Source organism: Theropithecus gelada, chromosome 11 (genome assembly GCF_003255815.1).
Source record: "Theropithecus gelada isolate Dixy chromosome 11, Tgel_1.0, whole genome shotgun sequence".
NCBI classification, from domain to species: Eukaryota; Metazoa; Chordata; class Mammalia; order Primates; family Cercopithecidae; genus Theropithecus; species Theropithecus gelada.
The window spans coordinates 125,498,538-125,516,907 of record NC_037679.1 but is presented as its reverse complement, the minus strand read 5'-3'; the positions used below and the strand labels follow the sequence as shown (position 1 = coordinate 125,516,907).

The following is an 18,370-nucleotide window of genomic DNA, read 5'->3' as shown; positions in this document are numbered from 1 at the left end:
AGAATTTTTATAATAAGTATTAAATTTTATCAAATGCGTTTTCTTTATCTATTAAAATGAGCAAATGGTTTTTCTCTTTTACTCTATTAAAACGGAGAATTACATCAATTGATTTTCTTTTTCCTTTTTTTTTTTTTGAGACAGAGTCTCGCTCTAGCGCCCAGGCTGGAGTGCAGTGGCCGGATCTCAGCTCACTGCAAGCTCTGCCTCCTGGGTTTATGCCATTCTCCTGCCTTAGCCTACCGAGTAGCTGGGACTATAGGCACCTGCCACCTCGCCCAGCTAGTTTTCTTGTATTTTTTTTTTTAGTAGAGATGGGGTTTCACCACGTTAGCCAGGATGGTCTCTATCTCCTGACCTCGTGATCCGCCCGTCTTGGCCTCCCAAAGGGCTGGGATTACAGGCTTGAGCCACCGCGCCTGGCCCACTAATACACTTGTAACCTATTTCTAAATATATTAAGAAGCCTTTTATTCCAGGATTTTGGTTTTCGCCTTCCGCAGTTGACAAGTGGTATAATATAACTATGCAGTTTAACAGTAAGCTACATCAAATCCTTTTTGGAAGTAAGCAGCTGTAAATGAATTATAAAAATGTTAGTAAAAATAACTATTTTAATAGGGTACAGTGGTGCATGCCTGTAGTCCCAGCTACTCAGGGAGGCTGAGGCAGGAGGATCTCTTGAACCCAAGAATTGGAGTCCAGCCTGGCAACATAGTGAGACCTTGTATCTTAAATAAATTAATTAAGTACTTTTTTCATTTTAATATTTATTTATTTATTTAGAGATGGAGTCTTGCTCTGTCGCCCAGGCTGGAGTGCAGTGGTGTGATCTCAGCTCACTGTAATCTCCATGTCCCAAGTTCAAGCGATTCTCCAGCCTCTGTCTCCTAAGTAGCTGGGACTACAGGCATGTGCTAACCACATCCAGCTAATTTTTATATTTTTTTATTAGAGACAGGGTTTTGCCATGTTGGCCAGGCTGGTCTCAGACTTCTGACCTCAGGTGATACACCCCCCTCGGCCTCCCAAAGTGCTAGGATTATAGGTGTGAGCCACCATGCCCGACCATAAATACATTTGTTTAAAAAGCCAACTATTGTAATGGAATGACAATGCATATTTTTGCCAAAATATTTATCCTTGAGTTATTGCCCAAAGAGATTCTTTTTTGTGATCTTATATATCTGGGTCTTGGTAGCATATATATATTTTAAATATTTTATTAAGAACCACGTTAGGCTGAGCATGGTGACTTATGCCTATAATCCCAGCACTTTGGGAGGCCGAGACAGGTGGATCACCTGAAGTCAGGCGTTCAAGACCAGCCTGGCCAACATGGAAAAACCCCATCTCTACTAAAAATACAAAAATTAGCTGGGCATGATGGCAAGTACCTGTAATCCCAGCTACTTGGGAGGCTGAGGCAGGAGAATCGCTTGAACCTGGGAGGTGGGAGGTTTCAGTGAGCCGAGATTGCACCATTGCACTCCAGCCTGGGCAACAGGAATGAAACTCCATCTTGAAAAAAAAAAGAAAGAAAGAAATTACCATATTATTATTATACCAAGTTTTGAATTCCAAGTTGCATCCTAAATGCAGGAGCAGTAATTTTTGGTATTTTAAGTGCAAACATTTGTCGAGCACTTACTGTTATGCCAGGCTGTATACTAACTGCATTATATTCAGTAGGTTATGTAATGCTTACAACATTATCCTGTAATTACTATAATTTTAAATAAAGTTCTCAGTTAACTTAATCACCTTCAAATAAAACCATCAAGAAATTAGTTGTTATGCATGATAGTAAACATACTAACATATTTACCTCAGCATTATAAAATTAAGAGCCCCAACCTAAGCAGAATGAGAACAAAATGCAATAACCAGTAAGTGTTGGTGACTGTAGTGCCATATCATTACATTTTTTATTTTTTGTTTTCTAAAGATTATTCCAAAGTGCCAAAACATTTTAATGGAAATTTATTAGAAATTTATTAGAACTTAATGCCTTCCTTAAACAAAGTAGAGTGAATATATTTTTTAAAAAATTGTTTTGTTTTGTTGAGACAGCATCTTGTTATGTTGCCCATGCTGGTCTCAAACTCCTGGCCTCAGTGATCCCCCTGTCCTAACCTCCTAAAGTGCTGGATCACTACAGGTGTGAGCCACATGCATGGCCTGAGTGAATACACTTTAACCTTTGGTTTATAGCATCCTCTGACTCAAACTGAAGGACAAACTTAAATTTTGTTTTTTGAGACAGGGTCTTGTTCTGTCACCCAGGGTGGAGTACACGGGCCCGATCATGGCTTACGGCAGCCTTGACTGCCCTGGCTCAAGCAGTCCTCCCACCTCAGCTTCCTGAATAGCTGGGGCTACATGTGTGTGCCACCACTCCTGGCTACTTTTTTATTTTTTGTAGAGCCGGGTCTTGCCATGTTGCCCAGGATGATCTCGAACTCCTGGACTCAAGCAGTTCTGCCTTGGCTTCCCAAAGTGCTGGAATTACAGGTATAAGCCACCATGTCTGGCTTACATTTTTTTTTCTTTCTTTTTTTTTTTTTGAGACAGAGTTTCGCTTTTGTGGCCCAGGCTAGAGTGCAATGGTGCAATCTCAGCTCACTGCAACCTCCGCCTTCCGGGTTCAAGCAATTCTCCTGCCTCAGCCTCCCAAGTAGCTAGGATTACAGGCAGCTGCCACCACGTCCAGCTAATTTTTGTATTTTTAGTAGAGCCAGGGTTTCACCATGTTGGCCAGGCTGGTCTCAAACGCCTGATTTCAGGTGATCCACCCTCCTTGGCCTCCCAAAGTGCTCGGATTACAGGTGTGAGCCATTGCACCCAGCCCTAACTTTTTTTTTTTTTTTTAACTGATTACTCTCATAGGTAATGCAGAGGCCTACCTTTCATCACATTTTAATCTGTTGCTTTTAATTTGTTCTATTCTGGGAAATTAAATTATTAATGTTGCTAAATTATTTATAATTTGGAAATCAATTTGATTAAAGGTCTAAGGACCTTTACTAAAGATTGACAAGAAGCCAAATGCAGTAGCTCACTTCTGTAATTTCAGCACTTTGGGAGGCCAAGGCAAGTGGATCCCTTGAGCCCAGGAGTTCAAGAACAGCCTGGGCAACATAGTGAAACCTTGTCCTTATGAAAAATACAGGCTGGGCACGGTGGCTCATGCCTGTATTCCCAGCACTTTGGGAGGCCAAGGCGGGTGGATCACCTGAGGTTGGGAGTTTGAGACCAGCCTGACTAACATGAAGAAACCCTGTCTCTACTAAAAATACAAAATTAGCCAGGTGTGGTGGCTCATGCCTGTAATCCCAACTACTCAGGAGGCTGAGGCAGGAGAATCACTTGAACCCAGGAGGCAGAGGTTGTGGTGAGCTGAGATCACACCATTGCACTTTAGCCTGGGCAACAAGAGCAAAACTCCATCTAAAAAAAAAAAAGGAAAAATACAAAAATTGGCCAGACATGGTGGCTCACGCCTGTAATCCCAGCCCTTTGGGAGGCCGAGGCAGGTGGATCACGTGAGGTCGGGAGTTCGGAGACGAGCCTGACCAACATGGAGAAACACTGTCTCTACTGAAAATACAAAATTAGCTGGGTGTGGCAGTGCATGCTACTCAGGAGGCTAAGGCTTGAACCTGGGAGGTGGAGGTTGCAGTGAGCTGAGATCATGCCATTGCACTCAGTCTGGACAACAAAAGCGAAACTCCATCTAAAAAAAAAAAATTAGCCAGAGGTGGTGGTGCATGCCCGTACTCCCAGCCACTCGGGAAGCTGGGGTGGGGAGATCAATTGAACTTGGGAGGTTGAGGCTACAGTGAACTGTGTTTGCACCACTGCACTCCAGCTTGGGGAACAGAGTGAGACGTTGTCTCAAAAAAATTAAAAAATTATAAAATTAAAGAAAAAAAAGATCGACAAGCACTCAGTACAAACTTATGTTACAACATTTAGCAAATATCATGATCGTTTCTGAAATCTCTGTTGATCATTGTGTTCATCATCTTGTTCATTTTATCCTCAGCTTTTAATACAATTCCAGATACGTGGTAGTACCTCAATAAATGTTATCACATTCTTGGCCTTATATTACAGTCATTTCATAAGTTTCTACAAAAATCCTTACAATTAAAATTTAATTTGCAGTATAAAATTTCATTTATTAATAAATATTAAGCATTTACTGTTCTAGATCCCGGCATATCAGAGAACAGACTGTCCATATGATGTAACATACTTTACTTGTTTTTTATTGTTGGTAATTCAGATTGTTTCTGGTTTTTAACTATTAGAAATAATTATATATTGGGACAATCACTTTTCCTTCTGTTGCTATAATGAACTCCCCAAAATGGAACAAATGGATTAATAGGTATGAATACTTTTTTAACAGTCCTAAATTGTTTTCCATAAAAGTTATGCTATGAGTATGCAATTTCAGTAAGACCCTAATCTGCCAGAATTTTCTTTTTTTTAATGCCTTCATTTAATTTGGTTTTTGTTGTTGTTGTTGTTGTTGTTTTTGAGACAGAGTTACACTTTGTCACTCAGGCTGGTATGCAGTGATCTCGGCTCACTGCAGCCTCCACCTCCCAGGTTCAAGTGAGTCTTCTGCCTCAGCTTCCCAAGTAGCTGGGACTACAGGTGCACATCACCACACCCAGCCAATTTTTGTATTTTTAGTAGAGATGGGGTTTCACTGTGTTGGCCACGCTGGTCTTGAACTCCTGATCTCAGGTGATCTGCCCGCCTTGGCCTCCCAAAGTGCTGGATTTGTTCTTTTTCTAAAATAATGTTACAGCTGGGTGCAGTAGCTCACGCCTGTAATCCCAACACTTTGAGAGGCGAGGCCGGTGGATCACTTGAGGTCAGAGTTGAGGCCAGCCTGACCAACGTGGTGAAATCCTGTCTCTACTACAAATACAAAAATTAGCCAGGCGTGGTCGCACACGCCTGTAATCCCAGCTACTCGGGAGGCTGAGGCAGAAGAATCACTTGAACCCTGGAATGGAGGTTGCAATGAGCCGAGACTGCTCCATTGCACTCCAGCCTGGGCAACAAGAATGAAACTCTGTCTCAAAAAAACATAAAGTAAAATAAAATAAAATAATGTTACATCTAAAGCCACGCTCAATTATTCTCCCTTTCTGCCTTCAGAGGTAACCACTATCCTAAATATGATTATGTATCTCTCCTTGCATGTTTGGATACCTTTTCTTTTTTTCCTTCCTGTGGACCCTGCTCAGACAGAAATGGATACTTTTTCTATTATGTATAAATCCATAAATATGACATAGCCTTGTTTTATATGTTTTCAAATTTTACATAATAGCTTCATAATATATGTCCCTTTACAATTTGTGTTATTCAAAATTATTTTCTGAAATTTTTCAGGTGTAATTGAGGTATAATTTACATACAAGAAAATTCATTCATTTTATGTGCATAGTTGGACAAATTTTGGTAATTGTTATACAGCCATATAACCACCACCACAATTGATACATAAACATTTTCATCACCCTAAAAAGTTGTCTGTTTTCTCTGTGGTTTTATTTTGTTTTTTTGTCTCTAGTCCTTTGTAGTTGATCCCCTTCTGTGACCCTCTCTTAGGCAACCACTGATTTACTTTGTCATTGTTTTGGCTTTTCTATAGTTGTATATAAATTCAACTTTATATAAATATAATTTGATGTAAATGGAATTCTGCAGAATATAATATAGTATTTTGGGTTTTATTTCTTTATTTTACTTCCTTCACTTAGCATAGTGTTTGCGAGATTGATCCATGTTGTTGCATATGTTAATATTTCATTTCTTTTTTTTTTTTCCCCCCGAGATGGAGTCTCACTCTGTTGCCCAGGCTGGAGTGCAGTGGCACAATCTCAGCTCACTGCAACCTCCATCTCCCAGGTTCAAATGATTCTCCTGCCTCAGCCTCCAGAGTAGCTGGGAATACAGGCACGTGCCACCACGCCCAGCTATTTTTTTTGTATTTTTAGTACAGACGAGGGGTTTCACCATGTTAGCCAGGATGGTCTCGATCTCCTGACCTCGTGATCCACCCACCTCGGCCTCCCAAAGTGCTAGGAGTACAGGTGTGCGCCACTGCGCTCAGCCCCTTCTTATTGCTAAGTAGTATTCCATAGTATGGATATGCCATAATTTATTTATAATTTTACCATGTGATGGAAAGATAAATAGCTGGGATTTAATTAAACTTAAAAGAGCTTTTGCACAGCAAAAGGAACAGTCAGCAGAGTAAACAGATAACCCACAGAGTGGGAGAAAAATCTTCACAATCTATACATCTGACAAAGGACTAATATCCAGAATCTAGAACAAACTCAAATTAGCAAGAAAAAAAGCAAACAGTCCCATCAAACAGTGGGCTAAGAACATGAATAGACAATTCTCAAAAGAAGATATACAAACGGCCAACAAACATAAAAAAATGCTCAACATCACTAATGATTGGGGAAATGCAAATCAAAACCACAATGTAATACCACCTCCTGTAAGAATGGCCATAATCAAAAAAATCAAAAAATAATAGATGTTGGTGTGGATGCAGTGAACAGGGAACACTTCTACACTGCTGGTGGGAATGTAAACTAGCACAACCACTATCGAAAACAGTGTGGAGATTCCTTAAATAACTAAAAGTAGAAGTACCATTTGATCCAGCAATCCCACTACTGGGTGTCTACCCAGAGAAACGGAAGTCATTATACGAAAAAGATACTTGCACACACATGTTTATAGCAGTACAATTTGCAATTGCAAAAATGTGCAACCAACCCAAATGCCCATCAATCAATGAGTGGATACAGAAACGGTGGTAAATGTATACAATGGAATACTACTCAGCCATAAAAACGAATGAATTAATGGCATTCACAGCAACCTGGATGGGACTGGAGACTATTCTTCTAAGTGAATTAACTCAGGAATGGAAAAGCAAACATCATATGTTCTCACTCATAAGTAGGAGACAAACTGTGAGGATGCAAAGGCATCAGAATGACACAATGGACTTTGGGGACTTGGGGAAAGGGTGGGAAGAAGGTGAGGGGTAAAAGACTAAAAATCGGGTTCTGTGTATACTGTTTGGTTGATGGGTGCACCAAAATCTCACAAATGACCATTAAAGAACTTACGTAACCAAATACCACCTGTTCCCCCAAAAACCTATGGAAATTTTTTAAAAATTAAAAAATAATTTTATCATTTGATGGACATTTGGGTTGTTGCCAGTTTTAGACTGTTAGGAATACTGCTACAGACATTTGCATACAAACCTCTGTGGAGACATATGTTTTCATTTTTCTTGGGTAAATGCCTATGAGTGAAATTGCTGGGTCATATAGCAAATACATGTTTTTTTAAATACAGTATTTTTATAAGATACTACCATACTGTTTGCCAGAGGGCCTGAACTAACATGTTTGAGATTTATGTCTATTAATACAAGTAGATATTTTTCATTTTAGCTGTTTTCCCTTATTCTATTTATAAAGCATTGATTTTCCCGTTCAGCACTTTTTTTTACTATTACAAGTAATACTACAAAAGGCGTATTTATAAATTGTTTCCTTGTGCACACGTAGAAGAGATTCTCTATAATATAGATCAACAATTGGAATTGCTGGGTTCTGGGGCATACTCATCTTCAGCTTTAATAGATATTACACATTACTTTATAAAATGGTTGGGCATTTAACTTTTTAAGCTGCTCCATCCAAATTACTTCAGACTTACATTGGTCTTTTCTATATACTTTTTCTTGCAAGTAGATACCTGGTTCTTTTTGTATCAGAATGTTTCTCAAAATTGTTCGTACTGTTATTATAGATCTTTGTCTTCATTTGACTTTATTTTATTTTTGCATAGGAGATTCATATGGGACATTGTGTAAATCTGACTGATGGGGCTGTAGAAGCTGTCCTTACTTACTGTCCTCAGATACGTATATTACTCTTCCATGGATGCCCCTTGATAACAGGTTAGTGCGTTAGACTGCTTGGGTTCAAATCCTGGCTTCATTTTTACTAACTGTGTGACCTTGAGTACATTACTTAACCCATTTCATTATTCAGTTTCCTCATCTGTAAAACAGGCATAATGAGAGTACCTACCTCATAAATACTATGTCATGATTATCTGACAATTCTTTTTTTTGTTTGTTTTTTATTTTTTATTTTTTGGGAGACAGAGTCTCGCTCTGTCACCCAAGCTAGAGTGCAGTGGCGCAATCTCAGCTCACTGCAACCTCCACCTCCTGGGTTCAAGCAATTCTCCTGTCTCAGCCTCCTAAGTAGCTGGGACTACAGGCACGAGCCACCACGCCAGGCTAATTTTTTGTGTGTTTTTAGCAGAGACGGGATTTCCCCGTGTTGCCCACACTGGTCTCGAACTCCTGAGCTCAGGCAATCCACCTGTCTCGGCCTCCCAGAGTGCTAGGGTTATAGACGTGAGCTGCTGTGCCCAGCCTCTGACAATTCTTTATATGATGGCCTTGCACATAGTAAGAGCTCAATAAATGTTAGTCATGATAACGATAAATGAAGGTGGTGGCCAGTGCTCAATAAATGTTAGCTATGAAGAGGATTATGATGGCAGCAGTGATTGTGTTCATGATATTGAACATGATGCTTTATGTAAACAATAAGAAAATTTCAAGTTTATATTACATCTATCAAATACACTAAATGACTCGTTAACTATTATCAAACTGCAGACATTAGGATCAGAATAGCCGGGCACGGTGGCTCATGCCTATAACCCCAGTACTTTGGGAGGCCAAGGCGGGTGGATCACCTGAGGCCGGGAGTTTGAGACTAGCCTGACCAACATGAAGTTTGAGGCAGTCTTGCTCTGTTGCCCAGGCTGGAGTGCAGTGGTGCGATCTTGGCTCACTGCAGCCTCTGCCTTCCAGGTTCAAGTGATTCTCCTGCCTCAGCCTCTCAAGTAGCTAGGACTACAGGCGCATGTCACCACATCTAAGTAATTTTTGTATTTTTAGTAGAGATGGGGTTTCACCATATTGGCCAGGCCAGGCTCCTGACCTCATGATCCACCCACTTCAGCCTCCCAAAGTGCTGGGATCACAGGCGTGAGCCACCAGTCTAAACAATTATTCTGTAGGTTAAGTTATCCTGGAAGTTCCTTTGACAACTTCTCTTTTATTTTTAGGAAGTCCCTTTGACAACTTCTTACTTTTATTTTTAGGTTTCCAGCCTTAACCAAGGCTGTAACCATAGATTGTATCTGGGTATCAGTGACATCTGTAGTGAAGATTAGATCTTACTTTATGCAAAGACATTTCTTACGAAACTGGAGCCAGCAAGGACACTGGTGGCTGGGTGCGGTGGCTTATAACTGTAATCCCAGCACTGTGGGAGGCTAAGGCTGGTGGATCACTTGAGCCTGGGACGTCGAGGCTGCAGTGAGTCATGATCACCCCCACTGCACTCCAGTCTGGGTAACAGAGTGAGACCCTGTGTCAAAAAAAGAAAGAAAAAAGAAAACAAGAAACTGTTAACTGGGGTTAGCTCCACAGAAAGTCATAAAGGAACAAGAGTAGGAAAAAAATGTCATTGTATACCCTTTTATATCTTTTGAATTTTATATCATGTGGATTATTTTTAAGCTATTAAAAATTAATTGGTTGGGCATGGTGGCGGTCACCACACAGATGATCCCTGACTTAAAATGATCAATTTACAGTTTTTTGACTTTACAATGGTGCAAAAGCCATATGCATTCAGTAGAAGCCATACTTCAAGAACCTAGGCAACCATTTTTTTCACTTTCAGTATAATATTCAATAGATTACATGAGATAGTCAACACTTTATTTAAAAATAGGCTTTGTGTCAGATAATTGTGCCCACCTGTAGGCTAATTTAAGTGTTCTGAACATGTAGGCTAGGCTAAGGTATATTGTTCAGTAAGTTAGATATATTGAACGCATTTTCGACTTTGTGTATTTTCGACTTATAATGAGTTTATCAGGGTGTAACCCCATCATAAATTGAGAAGCATCTGTAGAGAGAAGCAACAAATACCAATTTTCTTTTTTCTTTTTTTGAGGCAGAATCTCACTCTGTCACCCAGGCTGGAGTGCAGTGGCACGATCTTGGCTCACTGCAACCTCCACCTCCTGGGTTCAAGTGCTTCTCCTGCCTCAGCCTCCGAAGTAGCTGGCATTACAGGCTTGCACCACCCTGCCCAGCTAATTTTTGTATTTTTAATAGAGACAGGGTTTCACCATGTTGTCCAGGCTGGTCTTGAACTTCTGACCTCAGGTGATCCACCTGCCTCAGTCTCCCAAAGTGCTGGGATTACAGGCGTGAATCACCATCCCCGGCGTAAATACCAGTTTTCAAGTCTGGAAAACATACTGGAGTGGTTAATCAGATTTTCAAACCAAGGAGTCTTTTGAGATAAATTATGTCATTATAGAGATCACTAGTAACCAAAGATATGTTAACAGATCATGGATTTAAGATAAATGCCGAGTTGGTTTGATTCCAGACAGACACCAGGAAAGCTTAATCACACTAAATGATTAATGAGTGCAATGAGCTTAATCACACTAAATGATTGCAATGAGCTGAGATCAAGTCATTGCACTCCAGCATGGGCAACAAGGGTGAAACTCTGTTTCCAAAAACAAAAAACAGAAAACAAATGTGGTTGAGCATCCTTTTTTTTGTTTGTTTCTTTTTTTTTTTCCGAGACTGAGCCTTGCTCTGTCTCCCAGGCTGGAGTGCAGTGGTGCAATCTCAACTCACTGCAACTTCCGCCTCCCAGGTTCAAGTGATTCTTCTGCCTCAGCCCCCCAAGTAGCTGGGATTACAGATGCCCACCATCCCACCCGGCTAATTTTTGTATTTTTAGTAGAAATCATGTTTCACCATGTTGGCCAGGCTGTTCTTGAACTCCTGACCTAAGGTGATCCGCCCACCTTGCTCTCCCAAAGTGCTGGGATTACAAGCGTGAGTCACCGTGCCCAGCTGGTTGAGCGTGCTATAGTGGAAATAATTTGAAGTCATGGTATTAACTAAATTTTCATTAAAGAGCAGGGGAAGAATGATCCTTCAATGGACAGCTTTGGAGGGACCAAGGGAGACAAAAGTAGAGTTGCTGTTAATGTTGTACCTTAAGAGCAATCCTTGTTCAACATACAAATTAAAATACCATTATAGGCCAGGCACAGTGGCTCACCCCTGTAATCCCAACACTTTGGGAGGCTGAGGTGGGTGGATCACTTGAGGTCAGGAGTTCAAGACCAGCCTGGCCAAACAGGTGAAACCCCGTGTCTACTAAAAATACAAAAATTAGCTGGGTGTGATGCTGGGTGCATGTAATCCCAGCTACTTGGGAGGCTGAGGCAGGAGAATTGCTTGAACCTGGAAGGCAGAGGTTGTAGTGAGCCAAGATCATCTTACTGCACTCCAGCCTGGCAACAGAGTGGGACTCCATCTCAAAAATATATAGAGAGAGAGAAAACAAAATTTATAAAAATCTAAAAGATATATGATATAAATGTAACTCACTAAAGAAGCATCTTAGATTTTGTATTCCCTGTATATTTCAGAGCAATTCTATTGGTTTTACCTTCATATTTTTATGTTGGTGATGAGAAAACACTTTACCATTTGTAGGTTTCAGTAATTGAAATAATACTTTCTGGTAGTATTTTTCAAATATACCCCAGGACCCATTTACGTTCTTAAAACTTATTGAGGGTCCCAGGCGGGGTGCAGTGGCTCACGCCTGTAATCCCAGCACTTTGGGAGGCTGAGGCGGGCGGATCACGAGGTCAGGAGATCGAGACCATCCTGGCTAACTGGTGAAACCCTGTCTCTACTAAAAATACAAAAAAATTAGCCGGGCATGGTAGCGGGCATCTGTAGTCCCAGCTACTCGGGAGGCTGAAGCAGGAGAATGGTGTGAACATGGGAGGCGGAGCTTGCAGTGAGCTGAGATCGCGCCACTGCATTCCAGCCTGGGCAACAGAGGGAGACTCCGTTTCAAAAAAAAAAATCATTGAGGATCCCAAAGAGTTTTTGTTTATGTGTATTTGTTCAATTAAAATTTGTGTTAAAACAGATAAATTTTTAATAGACATTCATTTTTTTAAAATCATAAATCTGTTACCTAGAAAAGAGATATATTTTCATTCAGATCATCACTTTTCAGATCATTGTGGATACTCTTCTTTGATACCCCAAAACTCAGCAAGTGGTAATTTCTTACGGGTTGTTGCAATGTGGAAGTTGAAAACATATCAATGAACTTTTCATACATTTGTGTTTATGATCCACTAATCTGTTTTGAATTTTAAGTTGATCTTTACCAATGCATGATTTTGTAACATCATGCACTGGCAGTCTGGAAGATACTGGTTTTCCGAGTTATACAGATCTTTTAAATATTGACACATTTTATTATCCAAAACAAAAATCAATTGTTAATATCATGACTGATGTCATTAGAACCTTTCAATTAGAAAGGTCCTGGATAGCTTTCAAGATCACAGTGGCAGCTATGAGGCTTCCAAAATTCACTTGAAAGCCAAAGCTTTATCACTGACAACAATTTCTGTCATTTGTTTTCTTTGAAATGACAGCCTTGGCTGGGTGTGGTGGCTCACGCCTGTAATCCCAGCACTTTGGGAAGCCGAGGAGGGTGGATCATGAGGTCAGGAGATCAAGATCAAGATCAAGACCATCCTGGCTAACACACTGAAACCCCATCTCTACTGAAAATATAAAAAAGTTAGCTGGGTGTGGTGGTGGGCACCTGTAGTCCCAGCTACTCAGGAGGCTGAGGCAGGAGAATGGTGTGAACCCAGGAGGCGGAGCTAGGAGTGAGCCGAGATTGAGCCACTGCACTCCAGCCTGGGCAATGGAGCGAGACTCCATCTCAAAAAAAAAAAAAAAATGACAGCCTCATTTCTTCTATTTTCATGAAATAGTCTGTCAAGTACTCAAATAAGAATAACCTTACACTGTAGTCATTGTATCAGTCCATTTTCTCACTGCTGATACAGACATACCCAAGACTGGGTAACTTACAAAGAAAAAGAGGTTGAATGGTCTCACAGTTCCATGTGGCTGGGGAAGCCTCACAATCATGGCTGAAGGCGAAAGGCACATCTTACATGGCGGCAGACAAGAGAGAATGAAAGCCAAGAGAAAGGGGTTTCCCCTTTTAAAACCGTCAGATCTCATGAGACTTATTATCATAAGAACAGCACAGGAAAGACTTGCCCCCATGATTCAATTACCTCCCACTGGGTCCTTCTCATGACACATGGGAATTGTGGGAGCTACAATTCAAGATGAGATTTGGGTGGTGACACAGCAAACCGTATCAGTCATTCTTTTAAAAAGTGAAAATGGTGTTCCATGAAAAAAGTAACTAGTTCAGTTCACAACCCTGAAAGGGCCTCAGACTATAGAATATGCAGACTACACTTTGGGAACCACTGCTTTATGGTAAAGAAAAATTATCAGTCACCTTCAGCATTTGCAACAAGAATAGCATATCATTTTCTGGCTAGGTGTGGTAGCTCATGCCTGTAGTCCCACACTTTGGGAGGTCAAGGCAGGCAGATCACTTGAGATTAGGAATTTGAGACCAGCCTGGCCAATATGGTGAAACCCTGTCTCTACTAAAAATACAGAAATTAGCTGGGCATGGTGGTGCATGCCTGTAATCCTAGCTACTCTGGTGGCTAAGGCAGGAGGATCACTTGAGCCTGGGAGGCAGAGGTTGCAGTTAGCCAAGATTGTGCCACTGCACTCCAGCCTGAGTGACAGGGTGAGACTTTGTCTCAAAAAAAAAAAAAAAAAAGAATAGCATACCCCTTTCAAATCACTTCTTATATTTTTGTGTGGTTGCCAGAAGTGGTAGAAGTAGACATTGAAATGGCAGGAGTTCAAAATATTTGGAATAGAATAAAAATATTTTTGATCTGGAAGATCACAGTTGGCAAATGCTGGACTAGGTGATACTGTTACATAAATGATCTAAAAATGACCTTTGGGGCCCCATGTTGTTTACTTCTTCACAGCAACCAGAACTGTTAGCTCAAAAGCCCATCAGCACCAAATCAAATTTTTACACATCCAATTGTTTAAGTATAGCCTACATAACCAAATTATTAGCCATCTAGAGCCCACCTGCTTTACATACCCTGCAAACTACACTCAACATCTACTATCCATAGATAAAAACCCCGGGCTATAAAAGACCCCAACCCACTGCTGCCCTTTGGAGCTCTCTAACCTAGAGAACCCCCAGTCTTGCTGCTAAGCAACATCATGACACATACACCCTCTCTAGTCCTCCAGGAATGCTCTTACCCTGCTCCTTCTGGGTAGTGGCCACCCTACACTGTTGCCTTTGGAAGCTCTCATGCTGTGAGGGACTTCCTGGCATACAAACCTGTCAAAGCGCTGTCCAAAAAGAGCTTGTTGTGTCCCACTGCCACCTTGTGGTCACATCTTTTTCCTTGTTCTGCCCTGAAATCCTTCAGATTCACTACAGTTACATGGTATGCCATAACATAAAACAAAAAGTGTTTATACATCCAAAAAGTTTGTGAAGTGCAGCATGCCACTATTATGAGTGTTAATTTGTCAAAGACTCTGAGAAATACTATACCTAAGAAACTGTTTAACTTTATTTGTCCAAGCATTTCCAAATTTCTAGCACAGAACACTTTTTTTATTAACCTAGCCAACCTATTGTTATTTTTCTGATCCCTGATTTCACAGAATAGGAAAGTGAGATATTGAAATGTTATTTGTGGCAGGGTGTGGTGGCTCATGCCTGTAATCCCAGCACTTTGGGAGGCCAGGGTGGGTGGATCACTTGAATGCAGGAGTTTGACACCAGCCTGGGCAACATAGCCAAACCCTGCTTCTATAAAAATTTTTATTTAATTAGCTGGGCATGGTGGTGCACACCTATAATCCCAGCTACTCGGGAGGCTGAGGTGGGAGGCTCACTTGAGGCCCCAGGAGTTTGAAACCAGCCTGCGCAACATTAACTGAGACTCGCTGTCTAATAAAATAATAATAGTGCTAAGACTAGAATCAAAATCTTAAGATATAGTAAAACGAGCACTGATCCCATCCCCACCATCTCTCCAGAACATCGAATAAATCACTTAACTCTTATGGATCTCGACTTTGCCTTGTGCATAATAGCCAATTATCATAACATTGAGAGATCTAATATTAGTAATAATGCAAGAGGCCGGGTGCAGTGGCTCACACCTGTAATCCCAGAACTTTGCGAGGCCGAGGCAGGTGGATCACTTGAGGTCAGGACTATGATACCAGCCTGACCAACATGGTGAAACCCTGTCTCCACCGAAAATACAAAAATTAGCCAGGCGTGATGGTGTATGCCTATAATTCCAGCTACTCGGGAGGGTGAGGCAGGAGAATTGCTTGAATGCGGGAAGCAGAGGTTGCAGTAAGCCAAGATCACGCCACTATACTGCAGCCTGAGCAACAAGAGCAAAACTCCGTCTCAAATAAAATAAAATAAAATAAAAATAATAATGCAAGACTTCATACAATGTATTCAACCTTGAGTCATCACATCAAAAAAAATTTTTTTAATAGTTCATATAAAATGGCTTTTATTAATAAACTTTCTTTAAAGAGAAAAAAGTTGAAGAAATTTTAACTACCCAGATCATTTCTAGTCTTCCCACTTAACCATCAGTACCCCTAAATCTTCTATAATATATATTTTTGCTAACATCATTGAATGGAAGTAAAGTGGGCTAACATGTTCACCTTATATTTGATTTTTAATTTCTTCTTTTTCCAAGGAAGATAAATGCTGGTTGTGTTTGTGGGGGTTTTTTGTTTGATACATGGAAGCCCTTTCTTCTTTCATGGTACCTTATATAACATGATTCCTCTTATATATGCATATGAGTATTTAAGACAATAAAATTTATATTCTATAGAAAGTACTTACTATACTTGCATATGCATGTGCAATTATCTTGTTACCCTCAAAGCAGCGTGACTCCCAAATTAGCACTGCTCACTGTAATTTCCCATCAGATCTCCTGAATTAACCTGTTTTCTCAACTATGTTTCTAAGTATTTATAAAATTTCTTAACCTTGGTCAGACTAAAACATAACTTCACATTATGAATTAGGACTTGAAACTGTTATAAGTACTCTGAGTTGGTTTCTGCTGAAGGGATAAAAACTAAGCTGCTATTAGAAATATGAAAATTATGGTTTTGGCTGGGTGCAGTGGCTCATGCCTGTAATCCCAGCACTGTGGGGGGGCCGAGGCAGGTGGATCACCTGAGTTCAGGAGTTTGAGACCAGCCTGGCCAACATGGTGAAACCCCATCTCTACTAAAAATACAGAAATTAGCCGGGCATGGTGACGGGCGCCTGTAATCCCAGCTACTCGGGAGGCTGAGACAGAAGAATCACTTGAACCTGGGAGGTGGAGGTTGCAGTGAGCCAAGATCGTGCCACTACACTCCAGCCTGGGCAACAAAGAGCAAAACTCCATCTCAAAAAAAAAAAAAAGAAAAATGTAGTTTTATAGTTGTTATAACAGCATGAAAATAATTTTTAATACTAAATCTCTTTTTTTTTTTTTTGAGATGGAGTTTCGCTCTTTGTTGCCCAGGCTGGAGTGCAGTGGCGCAATCTTGGCTCACTGCAACCTCCGCCTCCCGGGTTCAAGCGATTCTCCTGTCTCAGTCTCTCGAGTTGGGATCACAAGCGGGTGCCACCATGCCTGGCCAATTTTTTGTATTTTTAGTAGAGACAGGCTTTCATCATTTTGGCCAGCGTAGTCTTGAACTCCTGACCTCAGGTGATCTGCCCACCTCGGCCTCCCAAAGTACTGAAATTATAGGCGTGAGCCACTGCACCCGTCCTAAAACTTACCAAAGCATTTTAATTCCATTAGGTCTTCAATGATTATTAGTAAGTTCAACTTACATACCTTTGCTAATCTCTTGCAACAGACAGGTATTGCCTTTTCTCATAATTAAGCATGTTTCACGGTATTCAAAGACATGGAGGATTTTAGAAAAGCAATAAAGGAGTTAGACAGTCCTTATGTTTTACCCTGAGAGGCAGGAGAATCCAACAGGAAATCTGCCGCTTTCAATTTAGTTGACTTGAATTTTAATCTTAGGATTTGTTTCAACCTGATTTAAGGGAAAGTTCTTTTTTTTTTTGAGACTGAGTCTCACTCTGTCGCCCAGGCTGGAGTGCAATGGCACCATCTCAGATTACTGCAACCTCAGCCTCCCGAATAGCTGGGATTAAAGGTGTGCACCACCACGCCTGGCTAATTTTTTTTGTATTTTTTTAGTAGAGATAGGGTTTCACCATGTTGGCCAGGCTGGTCTTGAACTCCTGACCTCAGGTTATCCACCTGCCTCAGCCTCCCAAAGTGCTGGGATTACAGGTGTGAGCCACCGCACCCAGTCAGCAAGTTCTTTACGTAGATTCTGGATAATATAGATGTCAAGATTAGCCACAAAGAGCCAAAACAGTATTTAAAATTTTTATTATTTATTTATAAATAGAGACAGCGTTTCACCATGTTGGTCAGACTGGTCTCAAATTCTTGGGCTCAAGCGATCCACCCACCTTGGCCTCCCAAAGTGCTGGGATTACAGGCGTGAGCTGCCATGCCCAGCCAAAACAGTATTTTAAGACCCAAGTGGTTTGCGTCAGGGTTTCCCTTTAATTAAAGCTGATTCCTTGCTTAAAGGATAACTCATTTTTTTATTTCATATTTTTCTTAATTCTATATTATTGTTTCCTTGTTATTCATTCATTTCATTCATTACTAATCCTGCATGACATGTTTATTTTTGCCAGATCACTGTAATGAAACACTAGGACTTTGATCATTATTTGTAAAAATGTGTTCAGCCGTACTTTTTTCACTGTGTGTTCTATAAAAATGTCTGAATTACATTTTCTTTGAACATTTGAAAAAAATACTTTGTTAAAAGTTTGTATTTCTCGGCCGGGCACGGTGGCTCACACCTGTAATCCCAGCACTTTGGGAGGCCGAGGCGGGCAGATCACAAGGTCAGGAGTTTGAGACCAGCCTGGCCAATATAGTGAAACCCCGTCTCTCCTAAAAATACAAAAATTGGCCGGGCGTGGTGGCGGGCACCTGTAGTCCCAGCTACTTGGGAGGCTAAGGCAGAAGAATCACTTGAATCCGGGAGATGGAAGTTGCAGTGAGCTGAGATGGCACCATTGCACCCCAGCCTGGGTGACAGAGCGAGACTCCGTCTCAACAACAACAA

At 40.9% G+C, this 18,370-nt stretch overlaps 1 protein-coding gene across 2 annotated transcripts in view; it reads left to right on the top strand.

Moving 5' to 3' along the window:
• The window catches only part of AMN1 (antagonist of mitotic exit network 1 homolog), a 60,696-nt gene that overhangs the window by 34,673 nt on the left and 7,653 nt on the right, over positions 1–18,370 (top strand). For both annotated transcript variants that reach the window (XM_025403012.1, XM_025403013.1), the window contains exon 6: positions 7,918–8,029. In XM_025403012.1, the coding sequence (XP_025258797.1) occupies positions 7,918–8,029 (112 nt within the window). The remainder of the gene's footprint in view (positions 1–7,917; positions 8,030–18,370) is intronic.